At 48.1% G+C, this 18,348-nt stretch overlaps 1 protein-coding gene across 10 annotated transcripts in view; it reads left to right on the top strand.

The window, feature by feature from the left end:
- LOC120761667 (histone-lysine N-methyltransferase EHMT1) overlaps positions 1-18,348 on the top strand; it is a 120,194-nt gene that overhangs the window by 26,452 nt on the left and 75,394 nt on the right. Inside the window, exon 1 of one of the 10 annotated variants that reach the window (XM_040083162.2) lies at positions 14,966-15,068. The exons of the other annotated variants lie outside the window; for them this stretch is intronic. Within the exon in view, the coding sequence (XP_039939096.1) occupies positions 15,063-15,068 (6 nt within the window). The 5' untranslated portion in view covers positions 14,966-15,062. Of the gene's footprint in view, positions 1-14,965; positions 15,069-18,348 lie in introns of those variants that run through there. 10 annotated transcript variants of the gene reach the window in all.

Here is an 18,348-nt window from a genome sequence, read left to right as displayed (position 1 = left end):
AGGTTAGGGAATATAAACCCAGGGTGTGAACAGCCTCCCCAGGTCTCACCTGCTCTGCCCTGCATGCAGCAATCTTTTGTTTTCCTTTAAACATCATAAACCTGGCAGGGGAATTCATTAACGCGAGTCCCCACAGACTTTGATTTTGCCTAACATTGATTTCAAATCACTCTCCCTCCTCTTAATGGGTGAGATCTCTCTCGTCTCCCTGTTCAAGACATCTTGGGAAGGTGTAGGTGTGGGCTGCAGCAGAAACCTGCCCAGATTTGTTCATTCTGTAGCTGGTAGGGGTTGCTTTTTCTTGCTGTTGGTGCCTTGGCTCGTGCAGAGCGTGGAAGACGTTATCCCAGACGGAGAACACCCATGTGGCCGGCTCCTGTCTGTCGAAAGCTGCTGCCGATTTCAGTATTTTAGGCTCAGTCTCTTCAATCCCAGATGGAGCTGTATTTCCAGCGAGCACACACCCATACAGTTCATTGAGGGAGGTGAAAATGCTGGGATTTGCAGCAGCTCTGGCCCTGCTCCGTGGGCAGTGTCAGCTCCCTGTGCACGACGTGGGGAGGGGAGCCTGGAGGTATCAGTCACGCACTCGTGTAAAAGAGCTCCGTGCTTGCTGCTGTGGCTGCCAGAAGGACTTTTGAAATGGCAAAGGTTGTGAAATCGCGGCAGGAAACACCAGAGGCCAGAGCTGAGCCAGAGGAGGAGCTGCCCCTTCCTCACTGGAAAAGTGAGCGCTCGTGGCTTGATTTTTGCGGGACCCCTTCCCTGTGCTGCAGGCATGCCGTGTGCCAGGCAGTGGCCTGGAGGCTCTTTCAAATGGCAGGAGATTCACAGGTGTAGCCTTTGCTCCTGCTCTTGGATGGCTCTGTGCAGCAGGAGCTGTGTTTGGGACCTGGGGGCTGTTACCGCTCCTGGGAGACAGAACAGCTTTTGAAAATTAATAACTTTTTTCTTAGTGCCCATCACGGTACTGATAATCTTGTCCTTTTGTCTTCTGCTCCTCCCTGAGAGGGGTTTTTCCTGTTTCTGGATCTCATCCTGATCCCTTCTTGCAAAAGTAAATCCTGGAGTGGTGCTGAAATGAGTTGTCTGATGTGCTGCATTGTCTGGCTGTGCAGGGAGGGGAGGGGCTGGTTAATGTTGAACATTTTGCTTTGGCCAAGGGCACCCAGGCTGCCTTTCCCTGTGTCCTGTCTAGCTGAAGGAAGAGAAGTTGATCATATTTGGGTATTGTAAAGCATTGGAAGGGGCTGCCCAGGGCAGTGGTGGGGTCACCATCCCTGTAAGTGTTCAAAAACCATGTGGATGTGGCACCTGAGGACAGGGCTTAATGGTGAACGTGGGGCTGGTTGGACTTGATGATCTTAGAGGTGTTTTCCAGCCTTAATGATTCTGTGATTTGCTCTTGGTCCTGTGATTAGGATTGATTATTGCACAGCACTTCCATCATCCTGTCCCCTCCCAGCACATCAGGGCAGTGTCACATCTGCACAGGAGGTGGATTGAAGGGGCTGATAGATCCCCATCGTTAACCAGGAGCCTGCAAATGAATGTTTAGCACTGGCAGAATCACTGTGAGTTCTGGTTTCCATCCTCTGCAGCTCATGGACAAGAAAATCACAGAATCCCTGACTGGTTTGGGTTGGAAGGGATCTTAAATCCCACCCAGTGCCACCCCTGCCATGGCAGGGACACCTCCCACTGTCCCAGGCTGCTCCAAGCCCCAATGTCCAGCCTGGCCTTGGGCACTGCCAGGGATCCAGGGGCAGCCACAGCTGCTCTGGGCACCCTGTGCCAGGCCCTGCCCACCCTGCCAGGGAACAACTCCTGCCCAATCTCCCATCTAATCCTACTCTTTTCAGTTTGAGGCATTTCCCTCTTGTCCTGTCACTAAACAGTAAGAAGTTGGTAGGTGCTCCCTGCTTGTGCAGCTCCTTCAGGAAATCCCCTCCTAATCCTGCCTTTGGGTGGGAACAACTTTTTCCCACTGTCCATGGAGTGGCCTGGCCTGACTGGGTTTTTTTGGGCACCTTTGCTGTGTCTCAGGATGGCAGCTCCATCCTGATCCTGTAGGGAACTTCAGGAGGAGAGGAATTCATAATGTAGGCTGCACCTGCATTAAAAAATACAGTTTTTTCTCCAAGTTTTATGAGATCATTACTGTTATTTGCTCTGAATGCTGTATTGTTCCTCTTCATGGCTGTGGTTTCCTTTATCTCCTTGCACCTGTAATGTCCTGGTGCTGAACATGAGCTTTAAATATAAAATTGGAGCCATCTGGGAGTTCTGGCACTGGGGGTGGGGAGGAGTTACTTCCAAAAACCTGGTTAAAAATTAAACTCCTGGATTTGGAGCTACAGTTCAGTCGTAGCTGCTTTCTCTGTTTACTTTTCCTTGGGATTTGGAAACTCACACAGGGCCTAGATGCTGCAGTAGGAGATGGACACGTCAATCTGTGGTGTTTGCTATTGAGTCTTTCTGTAGGGAGAGAACTGGAGTAATATATATTTATGTATACATTTTATACATCAAATTGACTGAACAAACTCCTTACCAAGTCACTGCTGCATTTTGAAGCAGGTGGAAGAGTTGCCATGGCTGCAGTGATGGTTATTGGGCCTTTTTGAGGTTTCCAGGGCTAAAAAAAGGAAAAAAAAAAAAAAAAAGTTAAAAGAAAAAAGAAAAAGATGATTTAGATTTAGGGAAACACCACCAACAAAACCCCCCAGAACAAACAAATCTTTATCACATTTCCAATCTTCCATCTCCCCCCAGTTCCAAATGTGCTTTTTAAAGAGTTACAAATGCTTGTTGGCATAGAAACTGCAGAATGGAAGTGAAGCATGCAAATGTAAAAGGAGCCATTCTGCTGAGCAACATGGCCTGAGCCTCTGCAAAGCTGACTGAAATCTTTTACGAGGCAAAGAAAATTGTCCAGATGTTGCTTGAATTATAATAGCACTAAATATTTCAGTTTTTCAATTTACATAAATCCAAAGAGGCTTGAAATGTAGGGAATGCAGCTCCATTACCAGTGGGCTTTCTTTTCTTATGAAAGAATTTGTAGTCCAAAAATATTGCTAAAATGTGCTTGGCTCCGAGTAGTGCCAAATCCTCATTAAAACATGTGGATATTTCTGTGGTTTAATCTGTTAGAAATGCATTCAGGATCCAGTTATGTTAAATTAAGCAACAATATTGGCCTGGATGTTGTTTGAAATATTAAATGTGGCAGTCGGAACACCAAGCAAAATGTTTGCACATTTTAATCGCTCGATGAGCAATTTTTTTTTTTTTTTTTCTTTTTTTAATATTTTATTCCAAGGAATGATCAAGAGTGCTTGAAAACTATCCCTGCTCTCCTCAGGCTGCTTATTTGCCCCTGCCAGGTCCATGGGCATCCTGGCGCTTCCATCCCACCATGGGATGGATTTGTGTTGTGCCTTTGAGCATCCTCCTCACCTCCTTCCACGCTGTGGAGCTTATGGATGTGTAGGCTCCAAAATCCTCGTTGGGAATGTAAAAACCCAGCGTGGCCAGAGAGATTTGTCACCCCAGACCTGCCCTAAGAGGTTTTTCTTGCTGATGCTTTGCTCTCTTGGGGTTTCCTAAAGATTTCCTGGGACAAATCACCTCTGAACTTGCCTGGTTCCTGGCTAGTTTATCCCTGTGCTGGTGGCTCTGGCAGGATGGAGCCTCTGTGCTCCAGAAGCGCTGTGGCAGGAGGGCTCCTTCCCAGCAGGGAAGCCATGGATTGCAAGGACACTTTGGCTTGCTGAGGATTTATTTCTGATTTATTTCCCCCCAAGCTGTTAATTATCCCAAGGCAGGTCCTTCTTCCTGCTTTGATGCAGCCATGCCAAGGAGGGAATTTGCAGTTGGGAATGTGGGATTGGGCGGCACAGAGAGCCATGAAACTGCTGGTGCCCTGGGACATGTTCAGAATACATGGGATATAGAAAATATCCCTGTGGGAGGGTTTCTAATGGGGCAGGAGGGGCTGTTTGATTTTAAATCTGACACATTGCCAAAGCAATTCTACACTGGTGCCTTTGTGACCCCCATTTAAAGTTAAAAATGAGGGGAGTGGGGTATATGGGCAGGTTTGCTAAAGTCTTTGGTTTTGGGGCTTTTTGAATCGCACGGCAGCTTGTGCTGCATCAAAACGAGCCCAGAGCAGGATGGTTCTGCCTGTACCTGTGTGTGATTTGATGGCGTTCACACATCTTTGTTGTCTCACATCAGAAGGATGGGAGGTTGGTAGGCTCAAAATTCAAGCAAGTTTGACTTTCCCTTTTTAGTATAAAGCTCATACTTTTCTGTGGGATAGTTCTTTCTGCAGCTTTATTTTGGAAAAAAAAGAAAACAAAACAACCCCAAAACCCCTCAAGTTCAGTGCAATTTTTTTTTCTTCTTTTAATTTCAAGCATATGCAAAGTTATATATATATAAAGTCAAGCTATATATATATATATATAACTCTCTGATGATAAATGGGGATGGTTCATGATTCATGATGGGAGAAAGCAGGTGGAAGTAGAAGGCACAGTGGAATGGGGTCATTGCTGAAAATGTCTTCTGCAAAAGCCATGGCAATGCTGGGGAGGGCAGGCCGAGCTCCGGAGTGGGAAGGGAATCAGCAGCAATCCCAGTTTTGGCTGAGTTTTGTGGCTCTGGAATGCACCACGTGGAGGGTCCCACCAACACTGAGGGAGCGTGTCCAGGGAAGGGAACAGAGCTGGGGAAGAGGCTGGAGCACCAGGAGAGGCTGAGGGAGCTGGAAAGGGGCTGAGCCTGGAGAAAAGGAGGCTCAGGGGGCCCTTGTGGCTCTGCACAACTCCTGACAGGAGGGGACAGCCGGGGGGGTCGGGCTGTGCTCCCAGGGAACAGGGACAGGAGGAGAGGGAACGGCCTCAGGTTGGACATCGGCAGGAATTTCCTCATGGAAATGCTTCTTCAGGGCTGCCAAGCATTAGAACAGGCTGCCCTGGAAGTGTTCAAAAATGTGTCGCCAAAAACTTGGGGACATGGATTAGTGGTGGCCTTGACAGGACTGAGGGAATGTTGGGAGTTGATCTCAGAGGACTTTTCCAGCCTTTATGATTCTGTGAACTTTGGGAGGTTTGATTAAGCAGTAAAGCCTGAGTTTTTTGAAGAGGGGCAGCTGGGGCACTCATTGGGCTGTGGGGAGCCAAGGGAGGTGTCAGTGCCACCCCTGGTTTTACCCACTAGCTTTATTTTTATTATTTGCTGCAAAGAGATCTTTGTCTTTAAGCTAGGTTCCTGGTTTTGCTGCACTAATATTTGCTTAAACAGATAATTCTCCATGTGGGATAGGGGCAACTGTTTCAAAATGGAATTTCTTGGCAGGATCCAATATGTGCTTAATAGAGAAGCATCATTAGCTGGGCAGGACAAGCTAGGCCAAGCTTGTAGGAAAAATTTAAGTCTGAAATTAAGGCACTTAAGCCTTGTTGCTGCCTTTACCTCAAGGTAAGCAGCAGCAGGGTCCTCATTTTTAAACGTGCCCCAACAGGAGAGTGTGAAACAATTAGAGAGAAAGAAGTGCGAGAAAATACAGGCATTAAAAATATAGGAAAAGAGTTTTGAAGCACAAGAGGAAACTTTGAACTCTGGGACTGGGCATCTGTGCACGTGCACAACTGCAAACAGGAAAACCTTATCCCAAAAAATGTTCAAGGGAGGCACTTGGGGATGGGGGTAGGAAGGTGAGAAATGTGGGGATGGTGAAGGGCTGGGAGGCAAATGCTGCTGGTTGTGTCTGCGGTGGCTGAAGAAGATTTCCTTTAATTGTCCTTCAGGGTGAGGACTAAAAAATGATCCGAGAAAGTTCCCTGAGCCCTGAATGTGGATGGGGTGATGAGTGGGAAGGACTGACCTTTCCTTTCTCCACGGGGAGCATCTCAGGGAGGCTGGAGAGGACAGGGCTCCAGCAGGCTGCAAACCTGGATTTGAAGGTCTCCCACAAGCCCTGAGTGATTGAAGGGAGAGGAAATTGAGCACAAACATGTATGAGTTGGTGTCCCACACTTGTTTTATGGTTTTGTCACAGTCTTGCACCGTCCCCAGTGCCAAAAGTGTGTTTGCATCAGGACAGGTGGCTCTTGTAGCACTGCAGCCCGGTGCAGATGAAACAAATGACATTTTGAACTTGAGAGCAAATTTAAGTTCATTTTCAATTTGATCCTTCCTAGCAAATCAAGGTAATATCATTTTAATCTTCATGTAAGCCATCTTCAGGTAGCCCTTTCAGCACAGACGTGGCTTTTGCAGTGAAGACAGAGCCTCCATTTAATTCTCAATTATGTGGCAAGGAAGAAATGAGGTGTGCTTGGGTAGATTTTTTGTCATGGTAAGTCTGGAAGGCTCGGGCTCGGTGGAGTTTGGTTCTTCCCACAAAATTTGCCTTTCACCCCTAGAAAAATATATGACAAAATACTCGATGAGTTTTTTCGATGAGGACCTTAACTGTGGAAGGGTCTTGTTGCAGTGCAGCTGTGCAAATCGACACAGCTGGATCCACGGGGAAGTAGCTGTTTAAAACAAAATGATGGCAACAACCTTCCTTCTTCCCAAGCAGACTGGCTGAAGGTGAAGTCAACTCCTGAGTGCAAGGCAGCTTTACTGGGGTTGAAATGAGGTGTAAGAACCCGGGAAAACAAAAGGATACGAATCCCTTGGATCACTGGACTTGGTTCCTTCCCTCCCTGCAGAGCTGGTCCTGCTGAATAAACACCTGGCAGTTATTTAGGCTGCTGTGTACAGGTGATGCTGTTGCAGGAAGATTTGTGTGTACTTGTGGGTTTTTTTGCTTGTGCGTTGCAGTGGATGCAGCGTCGTCTGGAGTTTTTGAAGTCAAACGTGGATTTCTGATGTCCATTCATTCCCAGTGGGAATGGGGCGTGTTTAGATTCACAGAGGGAAATGCAGGGCCTTACAGGACCTTCTGCAATGCTTGTCTCAGTGTGGAAAGGAAGAGGAGTGTTAGGTGCAGTTTGAAATGACAGGCGCTTTGGGCTGCTTTAGTGTTGATCCTTAACTCTGTTCCTTCTAAAAAGGACTTAGGGAAAAAAAAAATATTGGTTCTTCAGACAGGTCACAGCGTATTGACCTGTAAATATCCAGCCTTGCAGGTTTTCCCCACGGCAGGAAAGGGGAATATCAGAGATACTGCAGTGGTGGTGGCAGTACCTGAGGGATATTCCCTTTATATCCACCTGGCTGATGTTGTGATCTGAGTGGAGTTTTCCCTCCTCCTTCCTCAAAGGGAGGGGAAAAATGCCACAGAGCAATTCTGAGCAATTCTGCTGCTAGGTTGGGAATGCTGTGCTCAGGGCTTAGGAGCATTTGTGTTTATCTCAGGTGCCTGCTGATAGACCTGATCCAGGAAGGAGGGGACAGGACAGATGTCCCCAGGCTGCCCGGGAATGTCCCTCTCTGTCCCTGTGGGGCTGCCAGTGCCTTGTGCGTGGAAGAACGGGGCAGGGTGAACCTCCAGGGAAAAAAAATCGTGAAGGATTTGACTTCCTCAGGGGGTTTTGCTCTGCAACACTGTGTCACTGAGCCTGAAGGAGGGTCACTTTCATTTGGAAGTGGGATCGTTCTGGAGTGTCCTGAGCAAGGCCTGTCCGTGCCTGTGGCTCGCAGTGCTCTCCCAGGCCAGAGCCATGGCTCCCATGGGCTCAGTGCCGAGAGCTGAACACACCGGGGAGGCAGGGAAAGCTGAGGGGTTCAGTGCTGAGAGCTGAACACCCCACGGAGGCAGGGAAAGCTGAGGGGTTCAGTGCTGAGAGCTGAACACCTCAGGAAGGCAGGGAAAGCTGAGGGGTTCAGTGCTGAGAGCTGAACACCCCAGAGAGGCAGGGAAAGCTGAGGGGTTCAGTCCTGAGAGCTGAACACACCGGGGAGGCAGGGAAAGCTGAGGGGTTCAGTCCTGAGAGATGAACACACCGGGGAGGCAGGGAAAGCTGAGGGGTTCAGTCCTGAGAGCTGAACACACCGGGGAGGCAGGGAAAGCTGAGGGGTTCAGTGCCGAGAGCTGAACACCTCAGGGAGGCAGGGAAAGCTGAGGGGTTCAGTGCTGAGAGCTGAACACACCATGGAGGCAGGGAAAGCTGAGGGGTTCAGTGCCGAGAGCTGAACACACCGGGGAGGCAGGGAAAGCTGAGGGGTTCAGTCCTGAGAGCTGAACACACCACAGAGGCAGGGAAAGCTGAGGGGCTCAGCCCTGAGAGCTGAACACCTCACGGAGGCAGGGAAAGCTGAGGGGTTCAGTGCTGAGAGCTGAACGCACCATGGAGGCAGGGAAAGCTGAGGGGCTCAGCCCTGAGAGCTGAACACCTCAGGGAGGCAGGGAAAGCTGAGGGGTTCAGTGCTGAGAGCTGAACACACCACAGAGGCAGGGAAAGCTGAGGGGTTCAGTGCTGAGAGCTGAACACACCACAGAGGCAGGGAAAGCTGAGGGGTTCAGTGCTGAGAGCTGAACACCTCAGGGAGGCAGGGAAAGCTGAGGGGTTCAGTGCTGAGAGCTGAACACCTCAGGGAGGCAGGGAAAGCTGAGGGGTTCAGTGCTGAGAGCTGAACACCCCAGAGAGGCAGGGAAAGCTGAGGGGTTCAGTGCTGAGAGCTGAACACCCCATGGAGGCAGGGAAAGCTGAGGGGTTCAGTGCTGAGAGCTGAACACCCCAGGGAGGCAGGGAAAGCTGAGGGGTGTTTGCCAGGCGGTGCAGCAGCTCTGGGCTCCGCTCTGGGCCTGGAGAAGGATCACCCTGCAGGCTGGGGGTGTAAGGAGTGTGCTGGGCGATCCCCCCTCTGCTCCTGGGGCTGCCTGTGCATCCTCAGCTGCTCACGGCCAGGGAATCCTGGAGATCTTTTTTGGAGGGCCACGTTCTGCCCCCCTGGCTGGCTTTCCTTGGCTTTTGCATGAAAACGCTGCTGCAGCTCCATTCCCCAAGCACAGCAGAGTCACTGTCAAAGCTGCCGTGGTGCACGGCTCTGGGCCTGGCTTTGAGGTCGTGATCCAGCTGCTGAAAAGTTTCATGTGAAACTCCAGAGCTTTCAGCTACTAAGTTAATGTCTTACAAAACTGCTGGAGGAAGGGAAGCTGACTCCAGCAGTCCTTGGGTTTGTTTAACTGGAGCTCAGGAGTGATCAAGGCTGGCATTTGGCTTCCTGTTGCAGAAGAGAAATACTTAGGATTTTTTTTTTTTCTTATTGCCTTTCGGATATTTTATTTTATTTTATTTTATTTTATTTTATTTTATTTTATTTTATTTTATTTTATTTTATTTTATTTTATTTTATTTTATTTTATTTTATTTTATTTTATTTTTTCACCAAACTAGAACTAATGAATTCTGCTTGTTTTTCCTCCGGGATGAGGCTTTATGAGAGTGGAGGAGAAACTTCCAAAGGTGCATCATACATTTGATGGACATTTGAATTCAGCAGATCAGCACTGGGAGGGCTGTCTGGGCCCTGTGCAGCCCTTTCCTGTTTCTTATATAACAGAAATAGTGCAGATGGTCTTTTTCTCAGTGTGTAGAGCTTCTCCCTGGTGGAATTGTACCTTCCCTTGCTTTGCTTCCCAGACAGATTCTGGTTCCTGTGGTCAAGAGTGGGCAGAGGAGGCAAGGGGCTGCTGAGCAGACGTTCTGCAAAGTTCATCTTTCCCAATCTCTGGTTCACAGCTCTGAGAGCTGCTTGTTATTGCAGCATTTTGTGGTTTGTTTGGTTTTTTCCTTCCTAGTGTTTCACTGCATTTTCAGTCCTTCAGTTTAAAATGTTAACAAAATGAAGCTCTGTGCCTCCTTGTGAGGCAAATGAATGGGTTTTATATAGGGGGGTGGGAAGGGGGGGAGAGTTGGAGGGAAGTTATTTTTGAAATAGTGGTTTAACTTTTGTTGTGAAACCACTGCCTAATTTTCAAGTGAACTGACCATTTACCTCTTGCTGTAATGTCTGCACATGGGGTGGAGATGTTCTTCCAGAAGAATGGTGTGGAGCTGGGCCAGGGCAGGCTCAGGCTGCAGAGCAGGGAAAGGTTCTTCCCCCAGAGGGTGCTGGGCACTGCCCAGGCTCCCCAGGGAATGGGCACGGCCCCGAGGCTGCCAGAGCTCCAGGAGCCTTTGGACAGCGCTGCCAGGGATGCCCAGGGTGGGGTTGGTGGGGTGTCTGCAGGGACAGGGGCTGGGCTGGATGATCCTGTGGGTCCCTGCAGATCAGGATTCTGTGATTCTAAAAATAGATTTGAAAAACTTTATCTGAACTGGCCACCAAAAATCAGTGTGTGACTCTTGATTTAAAATTTATGTTTTTTGTTCTACAGAGCTTTCCTGTGGAAAAGCATCACAATGGGCTCGTCAGTCTTAGTCTTTGAGCTCCACTGACTGTCCTTGCCTCTGTCCTCCAGAATACAGCAAGGCTGTAGTGTTGTGGTTCTGAGAAGCCGAGCAAGTAGGATGGTTTAATGCTTTGGATAATAAAATAAATCCCATGAATGTCGCCCCAAATTCAAACCTGAGTTCAGAGGTCTCCAGACACACCTGGGGCTCTCAGCATCCATCAGCTCATTGTCCCTCCCTACCTGCAGCAGTTAAATTTGATAGGAAGTGGTGTCATCTCCCTCTGTTTCCATGTTTCCTTTTGTGTGATCCCATCTTTTCACCCAAGCCTTTGCCAGGTGTTTCATGCATCTGCATTAAAACCCTGTAACAGAGCTCATGTGCTTGCCCCAGGGGCTTTGACTTGCAGCCCAGTTACCTGACAAAACATTTCTAAGGAACTTCTCAGAATGTATTGCTCTTCTTGGTTGATTCCAATGTGTCTGACTCCTTTTATGAGTCTGGCCTGTGTCCTGGTGTCACAGATTCACCCACATGGCATCCACCCACTTTCAAACTTGGCAATGGGCATAAAGAGCTCCTTAGTGATTGCAAGGTCACTGTTCTGCATAAATATTTCCCCTCCCCTCCAAAAACATGTTGGTTAAGGGAATATCAGTCAGAGGGAAAAAATACTGATGTGTTTGTTACGTACATAATGTGGTTTGAGGTTTTCTGGTTGTTTTTTCAATGATGGAGGATTTTATTCAAGAGAGTTTGAGATGCTCAGACTTCACTGGAATTTAAATTTGACTCCTATGGGCTGTCCAAACACATTCCTTGCTGGCCCAGCTTGGCCAGTTGAGGTGACTCAGTAAATCAGCAGCTGAGCATGACTTCACATCGAGTTCTGCTGTACCCTGTTCTCTGCTCCATACATTTGTGAAGAACCACTCCAGAAACTTCTGGCAGTTAGTTCTCCAAACCTTGATTTTCCCATCTGCAAAAGCAGATACATTAATATTGCCTACTATTCCCACCTTTCATTATAAATTGCTTTCTAAAGTCATAATTATTGTTACAGTATCTCTAAGCAAATCACCATGTGTCTATCAGGTTCGTTTTTACCTGGTTATGTTTAGATGTTTTTTCAGTATTTGCTCTGCTTTTGATCAGGAAGAACTAGATGGCTTTTCTTGGTCTTCCCCCAGAATTCATTCAACAGTCTCCAAAACTCCTTCAGACTGTGGCATTGATTGGAATAAAATTTAGTAATTACAGTACTTGGGAAAGAGTGCACATTGTTGGTAGTCTGGGGGATTTGTTTCCAGGATTCCTTGACAGTAGCAAGATTGGAACCTTGAGCTGGTGATGCTGAGTGCTCTTCAAGTCAATATTCTGAAAAAAGATTTAATTTTTCAAGCTCAAGACCCTGTGGGAGTTCTGCTGGACATTTGCAGGCTTTGGGGTTTTTATGGTGCTTTTTGTTTTTAGATTGTCCTCCAGGTGACTGGTCCTACTGTGGGCATGTTGAAGAGAAGAGCAAGGCTGCTCTGTCAGGAAAGTGACCTTGCTGAGCTTGGAACCCCTTTGGAATACCTGGAATGTTGGAGTCCAAGGCCTAAAGTGTGAATCATCCACAGTTCATATCAGATTTAGTGCTGATTGGCCACTGGCTCCAGTAACAACTCTGGGATTCTCCAGGGACAGGGAATGGCAAGGCTTTGTCCCTTATGTGGAGCAAGGAGGGTTTTCTTGCTCCTGTCACCTCCTGTTTGTGCAGCTCCCATGGCTTCTTTTCCCCTGTGATGCTCAGAGGAACAGGAGAAGTTTGGAGCTCTGTTCCCTTGGATGTGATGGTCAACTTCCCAGGTAGAGACTGCAACCCAGCCTCAGCCCAGGTGTGCTGGGAATGACGTCTGTGCTGAACAGGCCTCAGGGAGGGTGTGTTTGAGGAGCCATAATTTTATCTGCTGTTCTCATCTGTCCGTTTTTCGCCGTATCTGATGGATTTGTGAGAGGTGCTGAGAGGCTCCGGAGGGTGGGGGCACTGAATCCCTTTGGAAATGAGCCTATGGATAACTCAGCTCTGACACTTTGCCCTTCCTCCTGTTTCATGCCCTCGCAGAGAGGCTGTGTGTTGTTTAGGATTTACTGCCTTCCCTGGGAGGATCTGGTGGGAGTGGGTCTGGGAGAAGAGTTATGGCTGCAAAGAAAGTCTGGCTTCCCTCTTCCCTACTGCCTGTCTTAGGGAAAAGTTGGGCTTCAAACTGCCAAAACATATCTACAAGATGTTATCACTTTTGTTCTTTTTTTTGAAGTTTGTGCTGACTCCTCAGCCTGTGTTGGAGGCAGGTGTGTTTGAGCTGGGTGTCCTTTGGGGTGATGTGGCAGGAGCAGGACAGGATTTCCCTTTTAGATCGGACACACCATCCATAGCCCAGGGTGAGGAAATAACTCTGGGTTTTGCTGGTTTTTTCCTACCTGTCCCCAAGGAAACAATATAAATGCTATGCCTCGAGTGAGCATCCATTGAGGGAAGAGGGGATTTTTAAATAGTAATGAACTCTGGTTTTCCCTTAGTGCAGCAAACCAATGGTTCATTAGTGAAATACATTAATAATTCTCTTATGAACCCTCTTGGTAGGTGAATCTGCTTTAATTCCTTTGTATCAGCAAGAGCTGCAGGTATGGATGTCTTCGTTACATAAAATAAAAAAAAAGGGCAGAAAGCAATGCTTGCAAATTGGTCTTTGTTTCCAAGGAAACAAATTTGACATGCTTGAGCTGTGCGAGATGCAAACACCGCTCGATTCAGCAGACATGCCTCGGGATTTTATGGTCTGAATATTATTTTTAAACTACCTCCAATTTCCAGGCAAGGCAGAGGATGGGAATAGAATTTGTTGGCAGGGTTTATCAATCTGTGCTTAATGAAGGCACTGGGCGGTATCTGGGATTGCCCAGTGTGGCGGGGAGGGAATTGATCCTGCTGAAGGTCCCTGGGAAGGGACAGCCTGGAGCCAAATGGCCTTTGGTGACACCCTTCAGCAGGAGGAGAGGTCTGAGCGGGGCTCAGCACACTGAAGTTGTGTGGTTTATCCTGGGTCACTTTACCAAATGTTTTGTGCTCTAAAAATATTTCAGTCAAAAGCAGCTCGCCAGCGCTTGGCGTGCCAGGCTGCCTGGCGCTCCCGAGGCAGACACGGGCCCAGAGAATTTGCTAAAAAGCTGAGGCTTGGTGTTGAGCACTGGGCTGAATTTATCAGGGAAGGGATGAGGGAACAGCATCATGAGTTGTTTGCGTAGTGCATCTGGCACAGATGTGCTGGGGCTGATGAAAATCTTGGCTTGAACTTGGCTCGTGGCGTTGTACGGAGCGGCTGTAGCGTTGTTGTGATTCTCTTGGAAGTTTTGTTCAGGAAAAAAGCTGGTTTGGTGTTCAGCTGCCACCCTGGTGTTTCCTGAAACGCTGTGTTGATAAAGTCACTTGTTTTATTTTTGAATTTTCCTCCAACTCCAGCTCTGGAGCAGACAGTGCTTGTGTTCCACGGGAAGCGAACATTGCTCGGCAGAGCACACACACAATTCACGGATTTCAACATCCAGAGTTGGTTTTGGCTTGGGCCCAACATGAGGAACAGGATATATATGTTCCAACTTTGTTGGGATTGAATAACCAATTTTTTGCCCTGCCAAAGCTTTACTTTTGCACCAACTGTCTTTGCTTTCTGGGGTAGTTCAGTGAGCTGGAAAGGATCTATAGGGGATATGCAAAGGATATGTGGGGAAATACAAGTTTTTAAGGAACAGCCAAGCTCCATGTGCACATCACTCAGAGTATGCAGGGCTTTATTCCCCGAGTGTGCTCCAACATTGTTTGTCTTTCATATTTTGTTGTTGGAAAACCTGGAAAGGATTTAAAAAAAAAAAAAAAAATTCCTCTGTTAATTCTTCGTTGAAACAGTTTCTACTGCATCGAGGGGACAAGGCAATGATGGAGGAATTTCAGGGCTGATGAATGAAAAACAAACCTCTCTTAAAATTCAGGTCCTTAGGAAAGCATTGCATGAAGTGTGTTACACTGCAGTCTCTTTCCCTCTCTTTCATCCTGCTGTTTAACTTTCTTGCAAATGGAGTTAAAATAACCTTCAAGGAGTTCAGGGTAGGCTGGGGTAGGTTTAGCTTTAAGATGGCTGGGAAGCACTATTTGCATTGCCAGCTAAAAGCCTTGCTTGAAGCCCTTCGAGGGAAAAAATAATATTAATGGCATTTCATGAAAATATTGTAATTTGTGGAAGGCCCAGAGTGACAAATTGGCTGGTTTGAACGTCACTGGGAAATGCTCCTTTTGCACAAGGCTTGCCTGAGACAGGATTTTCCTTGCTTTTGTTCTAAAACGAGATGCTTGCTGCCTAAAAATGCTTGCGATCCTCGCAGGGAGAGCTTCACCTCCTTGACAAGAGCATGGGTGAGGAAGGTTGGCTGGATCGGGATGAATCCTGCACCTTTTATTTTTTTTTTCCCCCTTTTTTTTTTTTTTTTTTTTTGCTAATGACACTTCCTTATGCTTACATTTCATTAAAGCTCTGAAATGGCTGAAGATCAGCCCGTACTGAGCATGCTCCGGGGTGGAGGCTGCACCCATGGAGTGAGATGGATTTGTGGCTGGAGGAGGGATAGGCCTGGAGTCAGGACCTGGAGGCACCCGCAGCCGGGATGGAGGTAGGGCAAATCCATCGGTTCCTTGCCGTGCCCCTGGGCTGGGGCAGCCAGGAGACCGGATGGAGAGCAAACTGTTGGAATTGATTCAAAAGCAGCGTAGTTAAACCACTGACACGAGGTGGCTTCAAACGCTTCCTGCGGATCCGCGGGGAGGGGTTTGGAATCCTGACCTTTGCTGGCTGGCGGGCCTGCGTGGAGAGGGGACCTGTGCAATGTCAGCGTGGTGACATGAGGTGACAGCAGGCACGGGCTGCAGCCAGGGCTGAGCCTTCATATTGGCAGGCACGTGATTGCGTCCCATCGTGGGCTCGGGCGCTAATTATCGTTAACGGGGATCCTCGCAGGGCTCAGACCTGCTCTGAGCGGTTTAAACCCAGATCCGGCTGGGATTGTGGGAGGGTGAAAGAATGTTAGACTCCCTTCTTTCAGACTTATTTTGCATTCCAGTGATGGCAAACAAACCTTGCCGCATCAGGTCCTCCAAACTGGCATGGAGAGGAGGGAATATGCACGTTTATTCCTTTGGCTGGGAGATTTTTCTGTGCTTCTTTAATGTGTTGGTGAGTGGGTTTGGGGGAAGGCAGTGTGAGTTGTGCTCAGTTGGGCTCTTGGATTTCACTGGCAGTTGCCAGCTTTTTACAAGGAATGTGTAAGCACCAGCAGGTATGTGCTGCGTGAGCCGATCGACTCCAGTTGTTGTACAAGCACGCTGCGTGGTGAGGTGCCAATAAAACATTTACATTGGCTCTGGATGCTTGTGTTAGCGAGGTGTAGGGGAGCTCAGGGTGGCGTGGAGCAGGGGGACGCCAGCTCTCCCTGACCTGTCCCCTCACATGTGGGAGGTGTGGCACGGAGGGCCCCACCCGTGTTCTGGCCTGGCTGTGGGTACAGGTAAGGCGAGGGGTTTGCTCTGTCAGCGCTGTGAATCCTTGGGTGATGCACCGTTACTGTGTTTGACTTCCTGAGCAGAAATCTCTGTGATCACGGGCTGTCTGTGTGCTCTAAGGTAGATCAGCTCTTCCTTCAGGGCACCTCTGGCCGCTTTTCACAGCGCGCTTCAGGGGGTGGCCGGCAAAGGTTTGATTTTATTGCTGTGTCCCAGGTGATGGGCATTCTGCATGTTGAGTCACTTCATTACCTACAGTACCTTGCCTGTTTATTGCCTGGCTCCATCCTTCCTGTGACCCCAACTGTTCCTCCGTGCTTTCTGGGCCTGGTTTGCTCCATCAGCCCTGTGCTGAGCTGGTGACCAGCTTGCTTACTGGGCTGGCTTTTATGTTCCCTGCATAAAATCCTGCTGGAGCCCAGCTTGCTGGCCAGGCAGGACTTCTCCTGCTCTTTAATGGTCACTGGCTTGTTTACGGCTGGATGAATGCACAAAGAGGAGCGTTTCTGTAAAACAAACAGCATTGTGACTGTACAGCGAGAGAGGAAAGGGGCTGGTTTTCTTTGGTTCAGATGGGGGCTGCCTTTATGGCTTCGCAGAATTCACCCCCGTGAATTTTTCCTCCTTGTGTAACTCCGGCAGCGGAGGTGATCTCAGCCCCAAGTTTTCATGTAGGGCCTGGTTCCCTTGATGAGGAAATCTGACTTAATCAGTTTCAGCTGCTGGAAGCCCACTGGTGTGCTCATTCCTATTGTGCTGTGGGAAGGTGTAAGGTAGCCTTAAAGACCCACTGCCACCTTATGGCAGTTGCTGAGAAGCAGCGTCTGTGGAGCCAATTCCATACACACATCATGCTCGCTCTATTTCTCCTCTCCTCTTAACCAGGGATATTTGCATGGAGGCAGGAGCTTTGTTTTTACAGAGTTCATCTGCTCCTTCTGTTCCTCGCAGAAATTTGATAAAGTCAGCAGGATGGCTGGGAGAGCCGTCAACAGGCGCTGTTCCGTAGGAGCTCATGATCTGGGGAGAGACACAAAGGCTTTGTTGGAGCACTGATTCTCCTCCAGTGAAGAACTTGCTTATTTTCATGTCAGCGCCTTAATCCTTAAAAAAAATAGGTGTGAGGTCAAAGAACAGGGCCACGCTGAACACGTGAGGCTTATTGGCAGGACCTCCAGCGCTTGCTGCAGCAGGAGGAGGATGGAATGTGCGCAGCCATTTTCCCAGCCTGCTGCTGGCAGAGCGCTGCAGGATGGCTTTGCGCTGACAAATGGGGCCACTGTCCCCAAATAAACCAATAAAACATTGGTGTGTGCAGCCTGAGCATGAGCCTGCTTGCTGTGCAGGGGGTAGAGAATGCTGGATTTAGGACCCTTCTCCAGCAAGGCCGTGTTTGTACTGTAGGAGCTCTTGATATGCCATAGCTGAATGAAGGGGAGAAATGGTGGATTTAGAGCTCCAAAATAGAAGGAGCTGTGGTTACTCTAAGTTAAAGCTGAAGGAATTTGTAATTGGGAGCTGTTAGGAATACAGTATGTTCTAAATTACAGCTGTCTGGCCAATATGCTGCTAAATAAAGTTCTAGGATTGCCCTGTAAATGAAATATTCAACGCATATTCTTATCAAAACATAGCAACATCTCCCAGAGAGCTCACATCTCAATTGCTGTCCAAGAGGATCTTTTTTCTTTTCCTTTTTTTTTTTTTTTCCTTTTTAGCATGTATGATTTACTCAATGCAGCATCCCAGGGAACTTTTCTTGTTTCCTATTAAGTAAAAACAATTTTCAGCTCTTCTGGGGAACAGGGGGGGGAGGAAGGGAGATGTCTTGGAAGCTTTGGGGGAATGAAACCAGGTTTTGAAAGATAGGGAAAGCTCTGGTTCCAAAAGATGCATTCATGACTGCCTGTTCTTTCAAAGCTGTTACCTGAGCCTGGAGATGGACATTGGAGGGTGCTGGGGATACCCAGTGTGTCCTGGGGCATTCTGATTAAGAAATGTTGTGTGTAACAGTTGAAGAGCAGAAGGAATGTTTGAACAGCTTGTGGTGGAGCTGGAGAATGGTTTATAGCAGTGCAGAATCAATCAGGATTCCAGCAGAAATGCTCTTTTCATACCCAAAGTCCCTTCAGCTTTTGGGGTTGATTCCGAGGAGGCTGAAAGGGAGCATCAGCTTTGATCAGCTGGAGGGTCTGCAAGAACAGGAGCCTCATGGAAAAAAGGAAATAAGGAAAACCCTCTGTAATTTGCAGAGCTAAATATTGTTCTTCCTATAAAAAGAAAAACCTTCCTTTGCCTCCCACTTGGGCTTCCCCTGCAAGGGAGCTGTGAAAATGCTGGACTTAATGGTGTCATTAAGCAAGAGCCCTGAGGAACCCGGTGTCCTTTGTGAAG

The sequence above is a fragment of the Hirundo rustica genome, chromosome 20 (assembly GCF_015227805.2).
Source record: "Hirundo rustica isolate bHirRus1 chromosome 20, bHirRus1.pri.v3, whole genome shotgun sequence".
Lineage (NCBI taxonomy): Eukaryota > Metazoa > Chordata > Aves > Passeriformes > Hirundinidae > Hirundo > Hirundo rustica.
Note: the sequence above shows the minus strand (reverse complement) of the source record. Positions and strands in the feature narration are given on the sequence as shown.